Source organism: Acinonyx jubatus, chromosome A3, assembly GCF_027475565.1.
Source record: "Acinonyx jubatus isolate Ajub_Pintada_27869175 chromosome A3, VMU_Ajub_asm_v1.0, whole genome shotgun sequence".
In the NCBI taxonomy this organism is placed as follows: domain Eukaryota; kingdom Metazoa; phylum Chordata; class Mammalia; order Carnivora; family Felidae; genus Acinonyx; species Acinonyx jubatus.
Genome location: NC_069388.1, coordinates 122,706,730 through 122,733,853, shown reverse-complemented (window position 1 = coordinate 122,733,853; position 27,124 = coordinate 122,706,730). Strand labels below are relative to the sequence as shown.

The 27,124-nt window shown below is 36.1% G+C and overlaps 1 protein-coding gene and 1 pseudogene across 4 annotated transcripts in view; both read right to left on the bottom strand.

The window, feature by feature from the left end:
• Positions 1 to 27,124, bottom strand: part of WDR35 (WD repeat domain 35) — a 60,212-nt gene that overhangs the window by 14,936 nt on the left and 18,152 nt on the right. For 3 of the 4 annotated variants that reach the window (XM_015078361.3, XM_027077956.2, XM_027077955.1), the window contains 8 exons: positions 23,617 to 23,649; positions 23,192 to 23,252; positions 16,113 to 16,257; positions 12,207 to 12,276; positions 10,891 to 10,944; positions 6,608 to 6,717; positions 5,674 to 5,884; positions 447 to 527 (listed from right to left, as the gene is read on the bottom strand). In XM_015078361.3, coding sequence (XP_014933847.1) covers positions 447 to 527; positions 5,674 to 5,884; positions 6,608 to 6,717; positions 10,891 to 10,944; positions 12,207 to 12,276; positions 16,113 to 16,257; positions 23,192 to 23,252; positions 23,617 to 23,649 — 765 coding nt within the window. The remainder of the gene's footprint in view (positions 1 to 446; positions 528 to 5,673; positions 5,885 to 6,607; positions 6,718 to 10,890; positions 10,945 to 12,206; positions 12,277 to 16,112; positions 16,258 to 23,191; positions 23,253 to 23,616; positions 23,650 to 27,124) is intronic. The other variant, XM_015078362.3, reaches the window with a different exon arrangement.
• On the bottom strand, positions 23,656 to 25,919 carry LOC128311340 (ATP synthase subunit e, mitochondrial-like; annotated as a pseudogene).

Sequence of the window (27,124 nt, the reverse complement as noted above, 5' to 3'; positions counted from 1 at the left end):
GGATAGTGGCCCTGCAAACAAAGTTACTCAAGTACCTGTCTTAGAGCTCAAAAGAACAAAGTAAATTAATTGTCAAGTATTTCTTCTCTTTGTTATTGACATAAAAACAATGACAACCACAACTAGCCACCATTTTTTGAGCTCTTGATCCAAACACTGTGGTAAGTGCTTTTCACAGACTACCTTATACAATAACAATCCTGTTAGATAGGAGCCATTATTATCCACATTTTATAGAGGAAAAAATTGAAAAAAATAATTGAGGCTTATAAACAAGAAAGGAAAATGAAGTTCAAAAAGGATGAAGGAACCTGTCTAAAAGTGGTACAAGTGACCAAGCAGGGTCAATCCACATTCCTAACAGGAACACCACACTGCCTGGGCATAAAATAAAACAAATCCCAGTCAAGCCAGCAACAAAAATACAATTGTTTTTTAAGAATTACCTTCAATATCTCATCCAAAAGAACAGATTTAATTTCTAAATCCTCAAAGATACAAATATATCCAGAAGTCTGAATGGGCTCCTTTAAAGATAAAGACAAATGTTATGCTTAATTGTACAAAATTTTCCTTCCTTTAACATATGACTTTGTATTTTATTTTCAACATTTTCAAACCAACAGAAAATTAGAAAGAATGTCATTAACATCCATATGTCCATCACCTAAATATTATTAACATTTTGCTAAATATGCTTCAGTCGATTTTTTGGATGAAGTCTTTTAAAGTAAATCAAATAAAATGTATAGACATCATGACATTTCACCCCTAAATATTTCAGTACATATCTCTAAAAGATAAGGATGTTCTTTAAGTGGCCACATTACTATTATTACACCTCATATAATTAATATTAATTCCCTAATAGCATCTAACATCAGTCCAATTTTTCTCAATTAATCCAAAAATGCCTTATACCACTTGATAATTCTTACTCATGCAATGAAACATTAAATTTAATTCTTAATAAAACCAACAAACACTATAGTTGTATGTAAGTACATATATCAAAGAAATCTTACCCCATACTGCAAAGTCCATCCTGTATAAAATTAGCCAGAGAGCATTCCTGATAGATTTTCTACATAAGATTTATTTGCCAAGATGTAAATACACAAGTCTGTTACAGGTCTGTCTCTTTTCTTAGTATTATGCAAGCTTATAGAAATAAAGTGTAGCAAATGCATATTATAATGTAAAGTAGCTGCCCTAAATCTCTAGTAGAAAAAGGAGATATAAATATTATATAAATAACAAGAAATAAACTCTCACTATACTTACTACCTCCAAGAGCACTATGAAAAGGATAAGATAATGTCTGGTAATGGAAATAATACCAGAATGTAATTTTTAATGTTTATTTATTTTTTGAGAGAGAGAAAGACCAAGCTGAGTCAGGGAGGGGCAGAGAGAGAGGGAGACACAGAATCCAAAACAGGCTCCAGGCTCTGAGCTGTCAGCACAGAGCCCGACACGGGACTCGAGCCCATGAACCGCAAGATCATGACATAAGCCAAAGTCGAACATTCAACTGACTGAGCCACCCAGGCACCCCTGGAATGTGTTTTTAATGTGTGTGTGTGTGTGTGTGTGTGTGTGTATCATGAAATAGAAAGTAAGCAAAATTCAAAGGAAATAATGTATCAAATTTATAACTCTGATACTTAGTTCTTCATGTGATAGAAACTACAGGAAGATACTTAAAAAGATGGAAATTAGAGGTAAAAATTGAATCAGATTTTTAAAAATTGAATCATATTTAGTTTTAGTATGTCAAGGTTTAAGAATGGGGCTCTGTGTGCACATTATATGCATTTGAGTCTTAAAGTGACATTTTCTCTTAAAAAGTAAAAATTGTTGGGGCACCTGGGTGGTTCAGTCGCTTAAGCATCCGACTTTAGCTCAGGTCATGATCTCACCATTCATGAGTACAAGCACTATGTCCAGCTCTGTGCTGACAGCTCAGCCTGGACCCTGCTTCAGATTCTGTGTCTCCCTCTCTCTCTGCTGCCTCCCCTATTCACGCTCTGTCTCTGTCTCTCAAAGATAAGTAAACATAAAAGAAATTTTTTTAAGTAAAAATTGTTGATTATATGAGAAAATTTTACCAAATTTCTTTATTTCCTCAAAAAAAGTTGTATTGTGTAAAGGCAAGTATGAGCAATGATCACACAGAAAGAATCAAGGATAAAATTTAATTCAAGAATTAAGTATATAATAACATACTTCTTATAGAGGCCTTTCATATATTTTAATTATTTGAATACAACATGTATCCAAATATACCTGTATAAAAATGTTTTTCATTAGAAAATTGCTTTATTTTTGACTAGACAAAAAACAAAGCAAGGTAGCCAAAAAATAAAGTCATAAAAGATGATGTGTGGATAAAAAGTTATACCAAAAATAAAGAGAAAGGGAGAAAATAAAGATTGGAAGGAAGGTTAAAAACTAAGAGTTTCGAAAATAATCTATGATTATTGGCGCACAAGTAAATATGCAAATATATTTATATTATTTGGATTTTAAAAAGTCAACTTCTACTTGAATTATCTCATCTAATTCTCATTATTTTCCAAAATTCACTAGATATCCATCCATATTTCCATTGAATATGAAGTTTTAGACCAGTGGTCAACAAAAGCAGGATACACTCCCCTACTCAGTATATAAGAAATTTATTTTTATCAAGAAAGTATTTTAAACTTCACTAATCTATACTGTATTAAGTACTCTTACCCAGTACATACATCAGAAGGTCTCAGAACATGTACAGTATAACAGGTATCTTGAGCGCTTATCCATTTAATTGCAGCATACTGTGACATACCGAAGTTTGTATATACCTAGTTAAGCGGATTCAGGGATTACAGTCTCTAATTTTGCGCTAACTCTCATAAATTGGACAAGTGGTTTAAAAATCTCCCTGGAAAGAATACGTGAATGAAGTGGAATACTGGAATGCAAGCACAAGCAAACAAGACGAGGCAGAACAGTCACCCCCTTTACTCCTGGCACAAACTCTGGGGTTAGCCACATTAGAAAGTGAAAACAATCACATTCGAATCAGATCTGACAGAAAGTCAGCTAAACAATTGAAAATTATCAAGAAGACTATTTGAAACACAAGACTTTACGAAGTTAATAATTCAAGTGTGCACGATGCTCAGACACTAGCTAATGGCAGTGAGAACTACAGCACCCTGACATTTCAAAATAAAGTTCACTTCAGCCTGTTAAATGTATTTTTTTTCCTCATTCTTTCAGAATTTCTATTTTAGGGACATGATTCATACAGTACTTGTATTAATATGGTAAGTCACATATATCATTTCTAAATAACTAATTATGCATAGATGAAGATATGGATTCAAAAATTTGGAAACTTCTTGTTTGGTAAAGAAGTGTATAAAAATGAGCTGAGTGGTAAAAATATGAGATATGAAAGGAATATGAATATGAAGTAGTACCAATGAAAGGGAAGATCCAAGAAAAAGACTAGAAAAGCTGAATTGGTACCTTTAGAGGGTCACTGGAGATAAAAATGACCAAGCAGGGAATATCAACATTAAATACTCATTTCCAAATTCTCAGAAAGTGTGCTTTATCAGTGAATTACAACTTCACACACAAATGGCACCCGTTTTTCATCTATAATCTGAAGAAAGGTTTACAACTTAAAGGAAGGTATGAATCTAGAATTCCTAACACTCAAATGGACAAAAATGGATTCAGTATTAACTGTCAAATAACAGCTTATCTCCTGAATTGTAAAAGAATACTATGCCCTAAAGGAGCTCCAGTAAATCCTGTTTTAAAGAGTACGTCCTTACATAATCAGTCAATGAGCAGCCAAAGAAATGAACAGCAGAGTAACTAACCAATAACTAACCAAGCAGGGACAACAGCCAGCCAGTGTCTTCATGAATGAACAGAACAGCACAGCATGACTTATAAAGAAATCCAGTCAGTGGTGAGGTTGAAAGAAATCCATCTAGCTTTAAATCCAACAGAAATTGAACTACTTGCCAAGCCTGAAAATGACTCTAAAAAAGGAGGGGAGGGGAAGGCTATTCTGTTAAAACTACTCAAGAAGCACTTTGCACCAGGCCAAGACGTCCCCTGGTGCTAGACTGAGCGTGTGTGCTACACACACGTTACAAATAGCCAGGAACAACACTCGCCCAGGCATATGATTTCTGACTTAGTACGCATGGGGACACGGATGGAAAAAGGACCCTAACATTCAAAAAGTATTCTCCCATCCTCAAGGTTAGCCTGTGGTTACCTGTCAAATTTTTACACTTACTTTGTGGCAAGTGTCAAATTTCCCTTGGAGCCTTGAAAGAAGCCCCTGCTTACAAGTTAAATGCAGCAGCCCTGAATGCCTTTCCTTTAAACCCTACCCAGGGGCTAAAAATTACAAAGATCCTTAAAATTCCTGACAAAGCCTTTGAGAACAATTCACATGAGGTCATTTCCCAGCCCAAAGATCCTGAGTAGCACTAAAATGGGGAAATGTGAAAATAATTTAAGATATTAAAGGGACAGTGTAATAGTTTACCACTAAATAAATCACTCTAGAAGATTTTTGGCAGCTCAGTGGTCCAAGCATGCAATTTCTTTCCCAAAAGGAAACCGCAAACCCATACATCAATTAATGATATCTATCAACTTATTTATTATTATTTACATTTGTTGGGTGCAACAAACATACAGAAAATTCCCAACTGGAAACCATTAATTATTCAAAAATTACATAAAAATTTATCTCAGTGATGCTTTGATTAGGCTACCACTCAAATTACATTGAATTTCCTAAACACAAATGCTAACAGTTGGTCCAGAGCAGACTGACAGGGAAGTTCTAAACTTAAAAATTAGCTGATGTGGGGCACCCCAGTGGCTCAGTCGGCTGAGTGTCCGACTCTTGACTTCAGCTCAAGTCATGATCTCACAGTTTGTAGGTTCGAGCCCTGTATCGGGATCTGCGCTGGCAGTGTGGAGCCTGCTTGGGATTCTCTCTCTGCCCCTCCCCTGCTCTCTCTGTCAAAATAAATAATCTTAAAAAAAAAAACAATTAGCTGATGTGAGCCACAAGTAGAAAATCAAAATATAACTTTAAAATTAGTGAGCAAGTGGCTTCCTGATACTCCAGAGAGGACAGATTAATCAGTCCACACTTGCATATTCATAAAATCATCAGAGTGAGAAAGACCAGGATTAGTGGCTGATAGAGGTCATGTGAACATAAATAAGGAAGCACAGATTAAGGTGGACAGGGAGGCAAAGGAGAATAAAAGCCTACACTTCTTTGGTTAGGTTGTTTTAAGCAATTTTGGTAAATATTACTACTGATTTTCTTTTTTTCTTAACTTTGACAAGGAAAAAATAAAGACTATGTATTAGAGACCATGGTTCCATCTTTTAAAAAGTACAGATAAATGCTTAGGAAGTGCCTTTCAGAGAAAGCAGAGACTTTTTAAAGGATGAGTATTATTCCCACTTATGACCAAATATTTTACAAATCCACAGATATGTTTCTATTTATTTTCAGAAATTTACGCCTCCAACACCAACAAACCTCTTAAGGAAACCAAAGGGAAATAGCCAGGTTTTCACATCTGGCTCATTATTTATGTACTGCTAATATTCATTTCTTGTGTTTACCTCAGGATCCAAGTTTCTGAAAACATACATTCTTGTCTTCTCCATCATCGCAAACAAATCTGGATTATCCTTGGCCCACTTCATATCCCAGACATCTTTACGCTCCAATTTTAACAACTCGCCAATGACCTGCTGTCCTGTGCTGTCTGTTACCCGAGCGTCCAAGTCAAAGAAAGTTAGAACTCCTGAGATATCTATGATAGCAAGACGACTACAAATATTGAAATTGGAGAAAGGAAACAAGATGGTAAAATGACAATCAGCAATCACGAATATAATTACCTATTACCCTTCTTGTGCAAAATCAGTTCATCCAAATCTGGGAAGAAGGCAGAAATGACTAAGGGGCACCTGGGTGGCTTAGTCGGTTAAGCGTCCAACTTCGGCTCAGGTCATGATCTCATGGTTCGTGAGTCCCACATCGGGCTCTGTGCTGACAGCTCAGAGCCTGGAGCCTGCTTCAAATTCTGTGTCTCCCTCTCTCTCTGACCCTCCCCTGCTCATTCTCTGTCTGTCTCTCTCTCTCAAAAATAAGTAAACATTTTTAAAAAATTAATAAAAAAAGAAAAAGAAAAAAGAAATGGCTTTAAAAAAATAACTGGTTTTAAAAATTTCTTAAATTTGATAGAAGACATAGACTACTCTCCATTTTGCTTCCTTGTGAGGAAAAAGTATCCAAAGGAATTAAAGCAACTGGCACGCAAACAATTTAAAGTATTACATTTGAATTTCTATATTTTGCCAATTAGACAAAAACATCTAAATACCGTATAATAAATAAACATTTAAATATAAATATTGTACAGTAAAACAACACTGAACCATAGACAAGTTTAAAACAAATACACATCTTTGTATTTATTACATAAATCCAACAATCCAAATTGATAACTTCTAAGCCCAGCATCTATATGAAGAGAATTTTCAGACTTACCTAGAATTGCAATTCAAGGATAACTGGTAGGCTCGACAGTTAAGGGAATACTTTTGAATCAAACCAACATTAGGAAGACTGTATCTCTGAATGGTGCCAGATTCACGACCCTGTGGAAATTACTTTTGATTACTAAAGCATATTTACAAAATAACATTAAATTACAACTACAGGTCTCTCTATATGTTCATACATTTCTTTCCAAAGTGAATGTGTCATAACTAATTCCCAATTCTGATACTAAATCACGTTACTGGGTACATATTTATCTCCTAATTTAATTAAACCCCTTTAAAAGTGGTTGAAGGTGATGTAATTTTTTTTCATGCAGCATTCAAGAAAGAAGTCAGAAACTTAGCTGTTCAGTAATACATAACTCCTTATATCATAAGGAAGAAATAACAAGGGTGACTTACAGTTGTTGTCTAGGTTAATATTTAAGGTACATTAAAAGCTAAAATATAAAGCACTTATTGCATTAAATTTCACCCCATGAATGAAAAATCTATATAAGATCACCATATGAAACAGTGGTTTCTGAAAGTCCACGTTTTTATCCTATAGCCATCTACCTGATACTAGTTAGTGGCAAATGGAGATGATCAGAAGCAGTGATACAATGAGTATCAGTTTAAATGTGTTAGAATGGCTAAAATTAACTCAGGAAAAAACAGATGTGGTGAGGCTGCAGAGAAAGGGGAACTCTTTTGTGCTGCTGGTGGGAATGCAAACTGGTGCAGCCACTCTGGAAAACAGTATGGAGGTTCCTCAAAAATTTTTTAAAGATTAAAAATAGAGCTACCCTACAACCCAGCAGTTGCACTACTAGGTATTTATCCAAAGGATACAAAAAGACTGATTTTAAGGGGCACATGCACCCCAATGTTTATAGCAGCGCTATCAACAATAGCCAATTATGGAAAGAGCCCAAATGTCCATCTACTGATGAATGGATAAAGTAGATGTGTTATAAGACTGACACTTCTCCTGGTCAGAAGGGGCCCACGGCCTGCCAGATGAGGTAGGTCAATAAACTGTTCTATGAATAGTGGAGAAAAAAAAAAAAGATGTGGTGTATATATATACAATGGAATATTACCTGGTGATCAGAAAGACTAAAATCTTGCCATGTGCAACAATGTGGAGGTAACTAGAATGTATAAAGCTAAGCGAAATAAGTCAGTGAGAGAAAGACATTGCATGATTTGATTCATATGTGGAATTCAAGAAACACAACAGATATACATAAGGGTAGGTAAGGAAAATAAGATAAAAACAGAGAGGGAGGAAAACCATAAGAGACTCTTAAATACAAAGAACAAACAGGGTTGATGGAGGAGGTTGGTGGGAGGTAGGCTAAGTGGGTGATGGCCATTAAAGAGGATACTTGTTGGAATGAGCACTGGGTGTTATATGTAAGTGATGAATCACTGGGTTCTACTCCCAAAACCACTATTACAATTATGTTAACTGACCTGGATTTAAATAAATTTAAAAAAATTTTTTTTGATATTTATTTTTGAAAGAGAGAAAGAGAGACAGAGTATGAGTGGGGGAGGGCAGAGGGACAAGGAGACACAGAATCTGAAGCAGGCTCCAGGTTCCGAGCTGTCAGCACAGAGCCCAACGCGAAGCTCGAACCCATGAACAGTGAGATCATGACCTGAGCCGAAGTCAGACACTCAACAGACTAAGCCATCCAGGTTCCCCTAAATAAAAATTTTTAAAAAAAGAATATAAATGAGGCTCGGCAGAAGTTTAGAACTAACACACCAAAAGCATGATCCTTAAAAGAGAAAACTGATACACCAGAATTCACAAAAATCAAAATTTTTTCTCTGTGAATGACCTTGTTAGGAGAAGAAAAAAGACAAAGTACAAATTGGAAGAATATTTGCAAATCATGTACCTAACAAAGTGGGCATCTCTCTAGAATATGTAAGGAAGTCTCAAGACATAAAATATTACATTAAAAGCTGATTAAAGATTCCAAAAAATATGTTTAAAAATAAAACAGTCGGGAATGCAAGCTGGTGCAGCCACTCTGGAAAACACTATGGAGGTTCCTCAAAAAAACTAAAAATAGAACTACCCTATGACCCAACAATTACACTACTAGGCATTTATCCAAGGGATACAGGTGTGCTGTTTCAAAGGGACACATGCACCCCCATGTTTATAGCAGCACTATCAACAATAGCCAAATTATGGAAAGAGCCCAAATGTCCATCGATGGATGAATGGATAAAGAAGATGTGGTATATATATATATACATACATACATACATACATACATACAACGGAGTATTACTTGGCAATCAAAAAGAATGAAATCTTGCCATTTGCAACTATGTGGATGGAAGTGGAGGGTATTATGCTAAGTGAAATTAGTCAGAGAAAGACAAAAATCATATGACTTCACTCATATGAGGACTTTAAGAGACAAAACAGATGAACCTAAGGGAAGGGAAACAAAAATAATATAAAAACAGGGAGGGGGACAAAACAGAAGAGACTCATAAATATGGAGAACAAACTGAGGGTTACTGGAGGGGTTGGGGGAGGGGATATGGGCTAAATGGATAAGGGGCACTAAAGAATCTACTCCTGAAATCATTGTTGCACTATATGCTAACTAATTTGGATGTAAATTTTTAAAAAATAAGAAATAAGGGGCACCTGGGTGGCTCAGTCGGTTAAGCGGCCGACTTCAGCTCAGGTCATGATCTCGCGGTCCATGAGTTCGAGCCCCGCGTCGGGCTCTGTGCTGACAGCTCAGAGCCTGGAGCCTGTTTCAGATTCTGTGTCTCCCTCTCTCTCTCTGACCCTCCCCCGTTCATGCTCTGTCTCTCTGTGTCTCAAAAATAAATAAATGTTAAAAAAAAAAATTTTTTTTTAAATAAAAAATTAAATTAAAAAAAAAGAATACTCAAAAACAATAAAAATAAAAAATAAAATAGAAGTTTCAGTGTAACTCTGTGCAAACCTTAATGCTGACAGATCAATAGTTGGTATAACAGACAAGAGCGAACTCTGGTTTCCAAACCCTTCTGTTCCTCTGGCCATGGCAATGGGACAAAGCGGAAGGCTCGGCTCAGGCCATCTTTCCCTCTCCCCTTTTTAATCAGTGGAGCACCGCTTTTGCAGCGTGATTCTCAAGAGGGGTCTATCAGAAAGGGTGGAAGGAGGAGGGGGAGAATATTGTTTAGTGTATAAAAGGGAGGTATGGGTTTTGGAAGATTTACCATATTGGGGTAGGAGAAAAGATTTTGTTTTTGAAAAAGGGGGCCCTTTGGCTTTAAAGGTTTGAAAAAGTAATGATTCTAAAACCTTTTACATTTCAACAGTGAAATTTTAAATGCAGAAGATATTTTCTCCATTAAACTTTCTGGCTGGTATTAAAACCATTCAAGTGTGTATGTTATAGGTAGACTGTCATTTGGGAATTATGTCAATTTTCGTGATTGATATGAGTTGCATGTTATTTTATTTTTGCTAATGTCAGAAACACCACTAGCATAACCAAAAACCCCTGCCATTGAGCAAAGACTCTAAAAAGAAAAAAGAGGCTCCATAAGACAAACTGCTTCAAAAATACACCAAATTTACTTGATGAGGAAAAACAATAATACATTCTTAAGATTTTGTCCCCCCAAAAATTATCTAATGGCTAAAGAACATAACTAGAACTGTAAACATACACCACTAAGGCTATGTTTACACAACTGAAATTCAATGACTCCACCACCATTATATTAAAGTAAACATTTAGTTCTAAAATTAGTATTTTCAAATGCCAGAGCTCAAGAAAAGCCACCATTACATTCATTTTATTTGAAAAATTCAGCAAAAATTTGCCCTAGACTTTTTTTTTTTTTTTTACTGGTTAGCAAACACACCACCTCTTCATTTTAAGTCTTATGAAAATAGCTGAGCCAAAGCACTTTCTCCAACACCAAATAGTGGGCCACATACAGAAGGAAGCTTTCTAAGACCTACTACCGCTATCCAATCCACTCGACACCTGCCAACCCTTGTGTGGCTCATGCAAGCCGGTGTCAAACTCTCCCCAGTTGGCCACTATTCTACTGCATTTATTAATAGTTATTTTTGCAAATAATTAACAATTTGTGAGGCAGTCTTTAAAAATTTCTTATTTACTACTTTGGGCTTAGAAAACTGGGTGCCCACAAGATGATATTCAAATCCAAAACATATTACTTTACTCTATTTTTATAATTTAAACAATTATTATTCATAAAATCAGTTTTTTAAGAACTTACCACGATCAGTGTCTTATCAGATGCAGTTATGGCACAAATTGGATCCCGGGTGCCCTAAAATAAATCAATTATTATTCTTTAACAAATACTTATTGAGTGACTAATCTGGTATAAGGTAGCATGCAATTCACTAAGAAGAATACTTCAATATATTTATTAACTTAAACATTCACTTACTGAGCACCTACTATGTGCAAGATGCTGAACTAAGCACCGAAGACACTCGAATAAAATCTTTCCCCTCAGGGATTACTCAAAAGCCTACTGGGGAAGAAAGCGAGCTGAACACCTAATTAATAAAAGTAGCGGTACGCTCAGGATCTAGGAGAGCAACAGAGGAAGGAACATCTCATTTACACAGAAGTACGCAGGGAGATGGAAACCTGAGCTCAGTCATAAAAGATGAACAGATGACAGAAGGGCCAGACCGTGCCAGAATGAGGAAGGGGAAACAGCATGGCACAGCAACAAGCTGGACGAGTCTCAAGAGCTTATGCTTAGTGAGAAAAAGCCAATCTCAAAAGGTTACATGCCACATGATTCCATTCATTTAAAGAATTCTCAGAGTGACAAAACCAGAAATGGAAACAGATGAGTGGTTGCCAGTGGAGCAGGGATGGGGTGGAGAACAAGTGTGAAAATGAAGAAATAGCATGAGGCAAGTTCTTTCAGGATGGTAAGATTCCATAAAACCACACGCACACATGTACATGCATAAACTAGTGAAAACTGAGTAAGGAATCCGGTGGGAGTCCAGTTAATGGTGTCATTATCAATGTCAATTTCCTGTTTTTGATATTATACTACAGTTATAGAAGATGTCACCATTGGGAAGTGGGGTAAAAAGGTTCTAAGCTATCTGTACAACCTCCCATGAGACTATAATTATTTCAAAAATGTTTTTAGGGGCCTCTGGTGGCTCAAGTCAGTTGAGTGTCCGACTCTTGATTTTAGCTCAGGTCATGATCTCATGGTTATGGGATTGAGCCCAGCATCATGGATTGGAGCTCCACACTCAGCGTGGAGCCTGCTTGAGATTCGCTGTCTCTCTCCCTCTGCCCCTCTCCCCCCTCACGCTCTCTCTCTCTAAAATTTTAAAAAAGAATAAGAAAAAAAACAAAAATGTTTTTAAAAATCAAAAGAAGGAAAAATCACAGCACACCTAGAAAAAGGTTTTCAGAACAGAAATTTTTTTTAAGAATTACCAGAATATGATGCTATTCACTAAAAACAAATTCTTTTTCAGATCTTAGACTAAAATTACAGTACTTCCAAATCTACAGATATTAACATTTGCTGGCAATAAGATCACTTACTTGAATGGCTTTACTATAGTCAAGCACCCCATCCACTGATCCAGAAGGAGTATCATCCACATGATAAATTCTGGGAAAAAAAAGTCAGAATTTCAAAGATAGTCTAAGTACAGGTTATACCATTTCATAATCTCTAGAATAATTAGGTTGAATGTCACCAATGAATACTGTTATGTAACATAAATGTCCTGATTATTTTAAAGAGTTCTTGACACAACCTGGGGCGCCTGGGTGACTCAGTCAGTTAAGCGTCTGACTTCAGCTCAGGTCATGATCTCACAGTTCGTGAGTTCGAGCCCCGCATAGGGCTCTGTGCTGACAGCTTAGAGCCTGCTCCAGTCTTCAAATTCTATGTCTCCCTCTCTCTGCTCCTCCCCGTCTCATGCTCTGTCTCTCTCTCCTTCAAAAATAAATAAAAACATTAAAAAAAAATTTTTTTTTAAAAAGAGTTCTTGACACAACTCAATCGTATAAAGGTAGAAACTACCTACCAGGTGTTTCCTAGTTATGCAAGTAATATGTTCCTGAAAGCTAGGTCGAAAATATATTTGAACATTGAATCACATATTTTCAATGAATTTCATTAAGACCCAACAGCTATTTTACCTTATTCTCCAAATGAATGTCAGGAATAACTTCTGATACACTAAGTAAGTTTCTCTGTTGTTTCTCCGTAATTTCCTGTCTAATAATGTGCTCAATGAAGGTGAAGCCTAGGGGCGTCTGGGTGGTTCAGTCAGTTAAGTGTCTGACTTCGGCTCAGGTCATGACCTCACAATGCTGTGGATTCAAGCCCCGCATCAGGCTCTGAGCTATCAGCACAGAGCCTGGAGCCTGCTTCGGATTCTGTCTCTGTCTCTCTGCCCTTCCCCTGCTTGCTCTGTCTCTGTCTCTCAAAAATAAATAAATGTTAAAAAAAATTTAGGGCTGCCTGGGTGGCTTAGCTGGCTGAGTGTCCAACTTAGGCTCAGGTCATGATCTCGCATTCGTGGGTTCAAGCCCCCATCGGGCTCCGTGCTAACAGCTCAGAGCTTGGAGTCTGCTTCGGATTATAGGTCTCCCTCTCTGTCTGCCCCTCCCCTGCTCGTGCTCTCTCTCTCCATCTCTCAAAAAATAAAATAAAACATTAAAAAAATTAATAAAAATTTTAAAAAATACATAAAGATAAAGCCTAAATGTATTTGGGAAGCTCTAATTAATGGAATTTTTGTTCTGAACTAAAGAATTGTTCCCTATGTTCCCTGTGTGATGATGATGACTACTTTTGGACTCTGCCCATCTCTCTGATACCTTCATTATAATACTATTCACACCATAGTATCTCCACTAGTTTACCTCTCTCTCTAGTTGGTGGGTTTCCCGGAACCAAAGGCTGTATCTCTAGTGCCTAGCACAGTGCCATATACTGCCAGGTGCTCTATGTCTGCTGGCAAAACATTAAAACAAGTGGAGGTGAACAGGGAAGATACAACATAGAGTAGCTATGAGGCCCTGGGCAAGTCACTTAACTTCTCTGATCCTCAATTTCTCCATGTGGAAATAAGGGCGACGTTTTGCAGGGTTTTTTTTAAGAGGCATAAATAAAATGATGTTTGTAAAGTACATATGCACAAAGCCTGATCATCAAGAAATCATAAATGTAATATAATCATAAGAAAATCAAGCCATTTTCTATCTCGAAAATATCATGAGATTTTATCATTGTTAAACTGAAATCATAATTGTACTTTGATCAATAAGGAGATTAAATGTTAAATTTAACAGAAATGTATTAAAGACAGAAAGAAAATATATTTTAAAAAGAAATAATTTAGAGGTGCCGTGCTTCTGTATTTTACTACATTTCTATTAAGTATATCCAGCCACTATTTCTACTAGTTATCACAAAATAAGAGTCAACGGTTAGAATAGGAGGGCTCTCAAGAGATCACGTGACCCCCTTCCCCCTCTTAAAACAAGCAGGGTACTACAAGAAAGGCCAATCTGAGTGAAGTGCTTCAGAGCCAGATCAACCTGGCTTTATGTCCCATCTCTACTTATCAGCTAGTGACCTTTGGCAAATAATTTAAGCTCACGTGTCTTAGTCTCTTCTCTGTGAAACAGGATTAATGAGAGTACTCACTAGGCTTACTGGAGTATCTGGCAGGTAAGAAGTATTCAGTGTTGGCTGTTATCACTATCATCAAAGATATTTTACAGATGAGGAAAGTGAGGTCCAGAGAGAACCTGCCCAGTCATATCCCACATAGAAATACAAGGAAATGCTGCCATCTTAAAGCCAGAATATCTTCAGCTGGCTCCCAGGACACTCACTCTATGGAGAGGCTAGACTTTTCTGTCCCAACTTTGTCCTTAGATCTACCTTCTCCCTGCAGATGGCAGTTCTCTTGCTTATTATTGCTACCACTGCCACATGCTGTCCTGAAAAAGGCCAAAGATTCTTCCTATCTAGACTTTCAGAACTACTGAGAAGATATAGTATTTTTCAATTTTTTTGTTGTTGTTGTTTTGCTTCCACATGAATTCATGCATCCAGAATATTTTTACTAGGGACATTTCTCCTATCTTAGTACCTGAGTGAATCTTAAAGGAAAGGGAAGATTGCATTAAGACAGCAAGCATGTGTGAGGGAAGATGATCTGAAAAAGCAACCCAGGGTTTCTGACATAACCCCCAGTGCCCACTCCCAACAGAGGTCTAAGCCCTGATTAAGAATTATTAGGTTAAAGCACTCAACAAAATGCTTTATTTAAAGGTTTAGGGTGGGGCATCTGGGTGGCTCAGTCAGTTAAGCCTCTGACTTTGGCTCAGGTTGTGATCTCAAGGATCATGGATCCAGCTTGTGTAGGGCTCTGTGTTGGCAGTGCATAGCCTGCTTGGGATTCTCTCTCTCTCCCTCTCCCTCTCTGCCTCTCCCCTGCTCGCACTATCTCTCTCAAAATAAATAAACTTTAAAATACATACATACATACATACATACATAAAGGCAGGCTTAGGGTAACAACAAGTGGGTAAAATACAGAATATCACCAACAGAGATAATATAACTTACAAAAACTCAGGAAACACATCTACACCTTGAAACTTATCACAGGAATCCCCCCATCCTAGTCCTAACTTCTCTATGTAGTAGAGCCCTCTCTATCACTTAACCCAACTCCCTGGAATCCAGGGCAAGAAAAAGAAGCCCAAGTAACCAGTTCACCCTACCTGAAGACCTCCTCCTTATCTGTGTCTAAGAACCTGCCTATCCTATGGTGGCTGACACTAGGATCACCCCCACTCTCCCAGAACAACCTGTGCCACTAACCCATAAGAATGAAGCTTTGGTCAGACATTCAGTTGAATAATCGTATTTCAAGTATAGCATAATAACCCTAACATGGTGAGAGTAGGTGAGAGAGAATAGCTATTTCCTTATAAAAACACAGACTTCTGGGGCGGCTGGGTGGCTCAGTCAGTTGGGTGGCCGACTTCGGCTCAGGTCATGATCTCGCAGTCTGTGAGTTCGAGCCCCGCGTCGGGCTCTGTGCTGACAGCTCAGAGCCTGGAGCCTGTTTCAGATTCTGTGTCTCCCTCTCTCTCTGACTCTTCCCCATTCATACTCTGTCTCTCTCTGTCTCAAAATAAATAAAACGTTAAAAAAAAATTTTATAAAAAAAAAAAACACAGACATCCAGTTTTAATCTCTAAGGGCTTTCTTTTATTATACCACACCCCTTCTTATTTATTTTGATCAATGTAAACAAATAATTTGAAAGATTTTGAAAGATTTTGAATGGGAAAGTATTATTTCTAGTAATCAAAACAACTTACAGTTCTCAAGCATGACAATTTAGAATTAACTATGTCTGGTTTAAATGTGATACGGCTGAGCTACTAAAAACCATGTATCAAAAGATATACCTTTCTCTCCCTTCTTTCCGAGACCGCGTGATCTGATTAATTTCCAATGCTGTGAGCTTCTTTGCCACACGATATTGCCAGGTATAAAATGCTTCTTTTGAAGCTGCTATCACATGGGTTTTGGTCATTGCAACAAATAATGGTACTATTTAAAAGAGCATTAAAACAATTAGGTTACAGTTACACAGAATCACAGAATGTTTGTGCTGCAAAGGAATTCAGTGACCACTGTATTCAACTCCTCATTTCAGACAATATACCCAACATGCAGTCTCTAAAATCAAAAAACATAATCAAAAGCTTGTAGGACCATACAAAAATATTACATGAAAATGGATCAAAGACCTAAATGTAAGAGCTAAAATTACTGTAGAAATCTTAGGGGGGCGGGGGGGGGAACCTTAGAAATAAATCTTTGTGACCTTGGATTAGGCAAGAGTTTCTTAGATATGACACCAAAAGCACCAGCAACAAAAGAAAAAGTAGATAAACTGGACTTCATCAAATTTAAAACATCTGTGCTTCAAAGGACACCATCAAAAAAGTGAAAAGACAACCCACAGAATGGAAGAAAATGTTTGTAAATCATATATGTGATAAGGAATTATTTCTAGAATATATAAAGATCTCTTACAACTCAATAATAAAAAGACAAAAAACCCAATTAAAAAATGGTCAAAGGATCTGAATAGACATTTTTCCAATGAAGATATACAGTCACTAAGCAAAGGAAAAAGATGTCCAATATCATTAGCCATCAAGCAAATGCAAACAAAACCACAATGACATACCACTTCAAACCCACTATAATGGCTACAATCAAAAAGTCAGCCAATAACAAGTATTGCCAAGGAAGCAGAGAAATGGTAGGGAAATAGTGGTGCATCCACTTTGAAAAATAGTTTGGCAGTTTCTCCATTTGCTAAATACAGAGTTACCACAGGCCCCACCAACTCCACTCCTAGGTATATACCCAAGAGAAATGAAAACAAATGTCCACACAGAAGCTCACACACGAATGTTCAGAACAGCATTGTTCATAATAGCCAAAAAGTTGAAATAGCCCAAATGTCCAATTAACTGATGAAGAGATAAATCAAATCCCACTACCTCCTCCCATCCCCATTATTATTACTGCTCGGTTTGGGCCTTTATATCCTTCCCTCTGACCTCACATCTTATAATTCCTCATTAAGTTAATTAAGAAAATTCTAGATGGCTAACAAACACAGGAAAAAACGCTCAACATCACTCATCATCAGAAAAATACAAATCAAAACCACAATGAGATACCACCTCACACCTGTCAGAATGGCTAAAATTAACAACTCACGAAACAACAGATACACTGCTGGTGGGAATGCAAATTGGTTCAGCCACTCTGGAAAACAAGGTGGAGGCTCCTTAAAAATAGAATTACATTACTAGGTATTTATCCAAAGTATACAAAAAGGCTGATTTGAAGGGGTACACGCACCCCAGTGTTTATAGCAACACTATCACAATAGCCAAATTATATACACAACGGAATACTACCCAGCAATCAAAAAGAATGAAATCTTGCCATTTGCAACAAAATGAATGGAACTGGAGTGTATTATGCTACGTGAAATACGTTAGTCAGAAAAAGACAAATATCCTATGATTTCACTCATATATAGAATTTAAGAAACAAAACAGACGAACATAGAGGAAGGGAAGGAAAAATAAGATTAAAAACAGAGAGGGAGGCAAACCATAAGAGACTCTTAAATACAGAGATCAAACTGAGGGTTGCTGGAGGGGAGGTGGGTGGAGGGATGGGCTAAATGAGTGATGGGCATTAAGGAGGGCACTTGTTGGGATGCGTATGGAGAGTTACATGTAAGTGACGAATCACTGGGTTCTACGCCTGAAACCAATACTACCCTGTATGTTAACTTGAATTTAAATAAATAAATTTGATTAAAAAAAAGAACAATTAGAGATTAAAAAAAATAAAATCATGAAGAAGAGAAGCTAGATTTAGAGTACTGTATGGTAAAATCTGTGTACAAGTGGACCCACACAGTTCAAACCTGTGTTGTTCAAGAGCCAGCTGTATCATTAAAATTAATTTTTATCTGTTTAAAAAAAAGAAAAGAAAATTCTCCAAAGTTCCTTCCTAATTTAGGAAAATATTCTCCTAACCATATAACTTTGTTCATCTATTCCTTTTCTTAGAGAACATTTAAGCTCCTACCTACCCTTTGTAGGACCTGTGTACCCTTTGATGACATAGCCTTATAAAATCTAGCTTAAAGATTAAAAAATAGAGGAAGAAGTAAAATAACTTGTCCAAGGTCACAAAACACAAACTAAATACCATAAAACTAAGCAAACACATTCACACAAACTATGTAAAAACAAAACAAAACTCCATCATAAAAGATCATTTTAGTACCTATTTTCTAAACTCCTGAATAATTAGAATAGTATAAAACTTGTGTTTTATTAAATATTAAGCTAAATAATTATTCATATGGCCAGAATAAAGGAATGGTGTTAACAGCAGCTACCATTTATGGAGTTCTTGCCATGGTCCAAGTAAACATTTAAGGCATTAAAAGACTGAGAAAATGGACAAAGAATCAGAAACCAGGCTAATGATAAAATAGTAATTGAGTAGATTACCAACTTTGTGATTCAAATTCAAGAATTTTTATATACAAAGTAATTCAGTATAGTTGAATCATACTAAAAACATTTTTTCATTACAATTGTCAAGGTTTTTCTATTTGAAACACGTACTATTGTTGAACTCTAGAGGGAGCCAGAAGCCTTTCCTGTAGTGAACAAGTGGTCGAAAGGTGATCCTGGAAAAGTAGCAAGGGCCTGGGGAGCGCTGAGTGAGAAGAATGAGCATGCCAGGCCCAGGCTTTGCTCAGCTTTCTCTGACCCCACTCTCACTAAATCATAAGACATTTGCTAAATGTTTAGTAAATTCTACCACAGACACTCTAATGCTGATGAGTATAATGCCTTTAGTGGGATTTGAAATAAGTTCACAACTTTAAACTATTTTCTAATATGGGGCACCTGTGTGGCTCAGTGGGTTTAGTGTCTGACTTTGGCTTAGGTCATGATCTCGTGGTTCCATGAGCTCGAGCCCCGCATTGGGCTCTCTCTGCTGTCAGCACGGAGCCCGCTTAGGATCCTCTGTCTCCCTGTCTCTCTACCTGTCTGCCTCTCTCCCTCTCTCTCTCTCTCAATCTCTCTCTCTCTCTCAAAAATAAACATTAAAAAAAAATATTTTCTAATAAAATACAATTTTTTCTAAGCATATATAAAAGCATTCCTCTAACCAACATTTACATACAACTATAAATTATACTCATGTTCCTCTCTGATACATCCTAAATAATCACAATACCTTATCATTAGCCTGGTTAAATTAAAATGTTAGTGGTTCATGGAAAGAGTCAGACTTTTGGATTCAAACTACAGGTACTTGCTTAACTCTGTAGCCTTAGATAAATCACTTATTCTCTCTGAACCTCAGTTTACTTACTGCAGTTGGAAATAATAATATCTTATACAGCTGCTTTAAAGATTAAAAGAGATAACAAAGCATGGCAAAATCTCTGGAATAGAATAAACAATAATAATTTCAAAGCCAATATTTATTAACTTAAATATATATATATTATATATTACATATATTATATATATTATTTATATATTTAAGTTAATAAATATATACATCAGGTACATATACCATATACTATAAATACATTAACTATAATTATTTGGTTCTATATAATATATAATTGTGTTAATATATAATGAAAATATTACATAGTATATATTCTCACTCACACTCACAACTATTCTATGAGATAAGCATTATTACCCCACTGGGGAGATGAAGAAACTGAAAGAGGGAGGGGTTAAATAACTTGCTGAGGTGCATGACTAGAAAGCCGGAGGTGAGACAAAAGCCCAGTTAATCTGACTCCATAATCTGTGCTCTTAACCACGATGGCATATTGCTTCTAATTAACGGTTAATAATAGTATTAGATGTGGATACTAGTATTGTTTTTATTTTTATTACCTATATAGGTTTTTATAATAAAGTCACATATAAACCCAACAGTCAATACAAAAAAAAATGCAAATACAAATATATCTAAAACATACATTCTTTGGATCAGTATGGGAGTAAATTCAGCAAATTCATATGGGTAGATAGTCCTGTCTACAAAAACTATGCTAGATTTTCATTAAAAGATCCATCCCATCCTGGTGGATTAGTTCTTAGTTTCCTAGAACTAAGCCCCCAGGAGTAAGTTAGGAATCCAAATTTTAACAGACAGAACGTTTTAGAAAAAGAACACAACCAGGATAAAAGCATTCCATGTTCCTCTCAACTACTCATTATTTGGAAAGAAAAATTTCAAATATTTAGAATGATTATTGGAAACAAAAATTTTTAAGGAAATAATTAGGCTTCCATTAGCTGAACTTTGTTAACACTTATAGGTAGAAGTCACTACGCAGGCAAAGGATGTAAAATAACCTAAAACAACCTAGGAATTCATATATAAGTAAAACTTGCTTGTAATATTTTAATGCTGAGGCCTGAAATAAATGTCTACATCTGTAATGTTCCCTTACTTTCCTACTTACTAATTTCTCAGCCTCTTAAAAAATCTGGTAAACTGAAATTGCACTGACATGTTTTCATCAAGCTGCCTTTCTCTAGAATCTATGCATGACTCCAGGCATGTGGTAGAGACCATCATTAGAAAGCCACCTACCAGCTCCCGCCAAAATGGCTAAAGCACAGGCACCTGGTACTTTCCAGGCACTTTTCATGCCTTCGTTTCTCTGCAAATGCTGCTTTCTCTCCTTAAAATGTCACCTGAATAAACACTTATCCTTCAAAATTCAGCTCAAATGAAAGCATCTCTAAGTAGCAAAGATTATGTCTGATGTCCTTACTCACTAATATCCACTTATCCAACACCTAGCACGATACCAACCTAGCACACAGCGGGGGAACAGTACACCAGTGTCAAATGGATTAACTACATTTCATTATTTGTTTAGATATCCTACAGGAAGTTTCATAGTCAATTTTTTATAACTCCAGATACCCAGTACAGTACCAGAAACTCACTGAAGTTTTGCTAAATAAATGTGTCATTTTCCATTTTCATGATAGAAATAAGTACTTTCCATATGCTCAATAAGCATTTGTTATAGGGCAGGCACAGTGTTAGAGGAATACAGAAATTAATAAGACATAGATCTCTAAGGAGTCCAAAATCTTGTGGGGAAGGCAAACGAGAAAATCAGTAATTGTAGTGCAGAGTAAAAAGTAGTACTCTGAACAGAAGTGCACCTTTAAAATACCTCTTAAAGGTATTTTAAGAGCTCAAAGGAAGAGCACCGGAAAAGGGCACGTAACTCCTCCATGCATAGTACAAAAGCCCCACAGACTAAACTTGTATAATAATGCATAAAGTTCTTTTAAAAAGTTTCTACAGAGATTGGCAGGAGGAAGAGCAGCACAAAAATTACACTTTCCAGAGCAACATCAGTTACACACTTTTTTCGTTTTATCCTCCAGTCCTCACAAAAATCTGGCATACAAACTTAAAGGAATTTTACAGGATATGTATGAAACAAAAATGTTGAGTCCTTGGCTCGGTTTACTGCAAGCCAATGAAAGAACTGTTTGTTAAAATTTCAGCCAGCGAGACTGCAAAAAAAAAAAAAGTTTCAAGACTCAAAAATACAAATAATCATGCCCTCAAGTATTTGCCATTTTATGAAGGTGAAGGATTTACATCTGGCTTTATGAAAAAAAAAAAAAGACTACCTATGATTAAAATTACTTTGAGGCTAACCCTACCATCATTATTCTGTTAAAACTTTTGATATCAAAAGAAAAAACATATAATCTAAAGACTGACATAATTCATCCCTTAAGAGACTGTTATGTTTCCAATACAAGATATTCCTGTGATAAGAGTCTGTAATAATTTTAAGCTAAGCCTTTTAACAAGGAACACTAACATATATACATATATATGCAGGTACAAATATAAACATACCTCTATAACAATGAACGTAAGATATGAAGTTGAAAAGTGTCAATATATAAAACTGAGTTACCAAAACTCTAAACAGACAGCATAAAATCTTGAAAGCCCATTAAGTATTTCTCACATTTGCTTGTATCACCCAAACAGTTTAGCAAAATATATTTAGAAGGGAGACACTAACATTTGATGAAGGTTAAATATGAAATCTGAAAAAAAAAAATGACTAGCTCTCAGATTCAGAAAATTCAATGGGTTTTCAATTTTTGAAGTCTAATAATTTTTCTAATACCATATCCAATAAACTACCACACTTAAAACACATTACTTTTGGAAGTTAAAGTGAAATCGCCACAAAATATTTGGTAATGATTTTTAACAAAAAAACATAAGAGTTAGATGAGAAATTTTTTAATGGTTACTTTCATAATTGTTGGATAGAGGGAATGGTAACTCTAAAGTAACAAATGTCTTCTGAAAACAAACAAAAAAAAATCAGGAATTTTTGAAAGCTGTCTCTATTAATAGATTGATTTCATTAGAAAAATCTGGAAAGAGAAAATGCACTTTTACAAGCAGCTAAAGTGTTTTTATAGAAGAGAGGTATTTGCAAGCAGCTTATTAATAATAAAAGTGGTTTAACAGCAAAATTGTTTCTATAATCCCATTTATTACATGCTAATCATTACATTGCATACCAATTCCTACACAAGTATATTTCCCATTGAAAGCAAATAATGGCAGTATAACAGTGATGAGATTACTGTGGCTTTTAGAGTAAACTTATAATTTATTGTATTAAACAGGATATTTATACGGTGAAGTGGAGCATTATTGATAATTTGACTACAATAATTGGCATAAACTGGTGCTGGACTTGGCAAACCAGGAAAAATGGTCATTCTTGTTTAGAAGACCATTTTAATTAATAATGCCATAGCTAGGTTTTTAAATTAGTTGTACAAATAAAACTTGATTAAAGAGGGAATAGACATTAACATTTCCTTACCAATATCAATATATTTGGGATCCAAAGGTGTGCCAATAGAATTACAAAGAACTAGCACAAACTGTGAACAAATAAAACAAAGAGTATCAGAATTCCTGCTTCTGTACAATGAAAGAAATAATGCTTAATATATCATGCTTATCTCTGTAAAGTATCACAACAGGGAAATAACTGATAAAATTGTTAAGTGCAAAGAATAGCAGACAAATATAATCTACAGCATTAAACATAAAGATATACGAATTAAAATTAAACCAAGGCTGATTTCTCAATATAATGGAACACTGTCATTTTTAAGAGTTCACCTAAGAAACACAAGTACACTGGCTACGTTTCATTATTTACACTTCTAAAATTCCTGATCAGCTCTAACCTCAAAATTCATTTTTATCTTATAATCAGCTATATAAGAACTAATTTGTTACCATTGCACCAAATGTTTCCATCTCGTTCTCCTCCTTTGAAGCAATATAAAAATGACATGTACACAATTAATTATCAATAATTAATATTCAGTAAAATAATCAAGCATAATGCACACTTTACACCATACTAAAGTGATAATTTCATTCTTCTATTGTTAATCACCTTTTCTATATCTTGTGCTAAGAATACTATTTTACTTAGATATTCTCCCGATTGGAATAACGACTTCAAATAAACCAATTCTCTACGTACTACTTACATGCAGACTTTCTCTTTCTTTTTTCAGCTTCTCAAGAAAAACTTCTTTAATTTCATAAATGTAAATTAAATGAACCCTTGTGCACTGTTGGTGGGAATGTAAACTGATGCTGCCATTGTGGAAAACAGTATGAAGGTTTCTCAAAAAGTTAAAAATAGAACCACACTATGATCCAGGAATCACATTACTGAGTATTTACCCAAAAAACACAGAAACACTAACTCAAAGGGATACATGCACTCCTATATTTACTGAAGCATTATTTACAATAGCCAAGCTATGGAAGCAGCCCAAGTGTCCATCAATAGATGAATGGATAAAGAAGATGTGTTATACACACACACACACACATACACTATTCAGTCATAAAAAAATTAAAACGTGCCATTTGCAACAACATGGATGGAGCTAGAGAGTATGATGCTAAGTGAAATAAGTCGGACAAAGACAAATACCATGATTTCACTCATATGTGGAATTTAAGAAACAAAACAAATAAGCAAAGAAAAAAAAAAGGCAGAGAGAGAGAGAGATACAAACCAAGAAACAGGCTCTTAACTATAGAAAACAAATTGATGGTTACCAGAGGGAAAAGGAGTGGGGATGGGGGAAACAGGTGACAGGAATTACACATCAAGAACACACATCAGAATGAGCACTGAGAAATGTATGGAAGTGTTGAATCACTATATTGTACACCTGAAACTAACATAACACTGTATGTTAATAATGCTGGAATTAAAATAAAAATTTAAAAAAGAAAAAAATTTAATTTTTAAAAAAACAAACTAAATGACAAAAATTATACTAAAATATAATTTACTTTTCCACTACTTAAAATAAGCTGATTTACTGCCACAAAATACCACAAGTAACTTGTGTTTGTTAATCCACATATCATCTACGTGCTCATAGCTTAAAGAATGGAAGAGTTCCGAAGAACTCTTCTTACTGAAGAGTAAGAAGAAGTCCTCCCCTAAAACTTCCCATTTTCTGCTCCCTGGAGTAATGACTTTCAGCTCCTTTAATTCATCCTTTTGATATTTACCTCCACAAACCTAAGTAACACGTTGATAATGCTACTTCTTATTTTGTTCTGTTTCGATCTGGAGCAGTATCTACTGACTTCTCACTATCACTTCCCACTATCTTTCAGTCCCCTTTCCAGCCTCCCATCACACAGGGGTACACTTCCACCATTCCGGCTTTCCACTTACAATTTTGTTAGATCGGGATTTTAGGGGTTAATATGGTTATTATACTTTAATTAAAAGTTTTTTAATTATAATATCCATTTAATTACAAAATTAATTTAAAAAGCATCATTTTGATTATGTAAACGCTATCCACGGCTGAGCTGTAAGTACGTCACGATTTATTCTAAATCGCATTTTGCTTTCCCTGTAGTTGGTTACTGCCTTTCTTTTTTCTCTTTGCTTGGTTTCTCTATACCCAATTACCTCCCAGTTATGTACATCTTCTCTCAAGAGTTCAACCACATTAAGCGTTCTATTAATTTCATCTTGAGTTTCCTCTGGAGCCACGTGATCTGCTGTCATCTGATGACTCCCTAGGCATGCCGCACACTGTCAACTGGTACCACTATGCACCACTGCTGTCAGGTTATCCAGTTTCTTCCTCTTGGTCTTTTCCTCGTTTTGGTAGGCCATATTCTGAAGTAACTAAGAAAGCTTGGGAGGTAAGTTTTTGGTGACCTTATACATCTAAAAATGTCTTTGTCCTACCTTCATTTTATCTTTTTTCCACACAACACAGAAAGCTCTATTTATCCACACTAGTCCAGAGAAAGGCAGGTATGCTGTTTAGTATGCTGTTGTCTTGGTCTCCTGCCGGTTCTCTCCCCATCCATTTCCGCTCAGCCTGCTTCTTTTTATCCTCGGCTGCTATCCTCCTTTCCTCTTCTGCCCAAGGTTTCAGGTACCTATAGCGCTTGGTTCTGTAGGCCACACCAAGGAGCAGGGCCAAGGAGCAGCCGAGCTCGAGGAGCGGTCAGACCTGCACCAGCAGCACAATCTCGTCCATAACCTTCACGCTGGAAGCACTGTGCAATCAGTCTCCTTCCCTCATTTTAATTAGTCTGCTGCAGATATGGAATTCAAGACGGGAAATCATTTTCCCTCAAAATTTTGAAAGCAATTCTCCAAAGTATTGCTGTTGACAAGATGAATGCCATTATGATGCCTGACCGAATGAAGTCTTTCTGAAAGCTTATAGGATCTTCTTTTTATCCCGTGTTCTGAAACTTCACAATGATGTGTTTTGATTTGGAAATATTTTTATTCACTGAGGTAGACACTTTCAATCTCGAAACCGAAGGGAAATTTTCTTGAATAGTCTCTTCTCTCTTTGGATTACTCCCCTCCTCTTTGCCTACCTATTCACTGAACTTCCAGGGCTGGTCCTGATTTTCTTACCTATTCACTCCTGTTTTCCATTTCCTTGTCTTCCTGCTCCACTTTATAGGAGTTTTCCTTGATTTTATCTTCTAACTCTTCTGCCAAATTTTTCATTGCTATTATCATATTTGTAATTTCCAAAAACTTTTTCTATAGTATCCCTTCCTTGTTTTATGGATGTAGTATCCCTTAACTCTAATAATTTGAAATGACTCTTCTGAATTGTTCTTCTCCCTGCCGAATCTCTGCTTCCTCCCCATTCTTTTCTCCTTGTGTTTATTTTTGTGTGTGTCTGTTAAATGAGATGCTTTCTTCAAACGTCTGACAATCCTTGTCTGTTTCTATTTCAGAGTATGACACTGAAAGCTGCTTGTAATCTATTGGTTTATGGGTGAGCCTCATGACTGGTCTTCACAGTAAGGTGACGAGGCAGGGATATTTCCTTGGGAACTCCCCATAGGAGAACTTTTAGAGGTCATTTCTCTTGAACTGGTCAGATTCTCCAGACAGGACTCTTTATATGCCTTTTTAATTTTCTCCTTCCTGCATAATCTCTGGTACTTCCAAATTGTTTTTCCATTTGTTTCTTTCTCCTACCAGGTACCATTAAGTCCTGTGTCTCTTCAGGATTCTGGGATGAAAACTGGTTACTTCTTTGCTTTCTCCATTGATGATTTAGGATTCAGCTTTCTTAGGTCTGCTAAGGTAATCACCACTAATCCACCCACTCTTTAACCCCCAAAACTATGTTACCATTTCCTTTCTCTTTCTGGTCCCTATGGGCTTATGACTTTTTAAAAAATACCTTTACTGTTATTTTAGTAAGTTTCA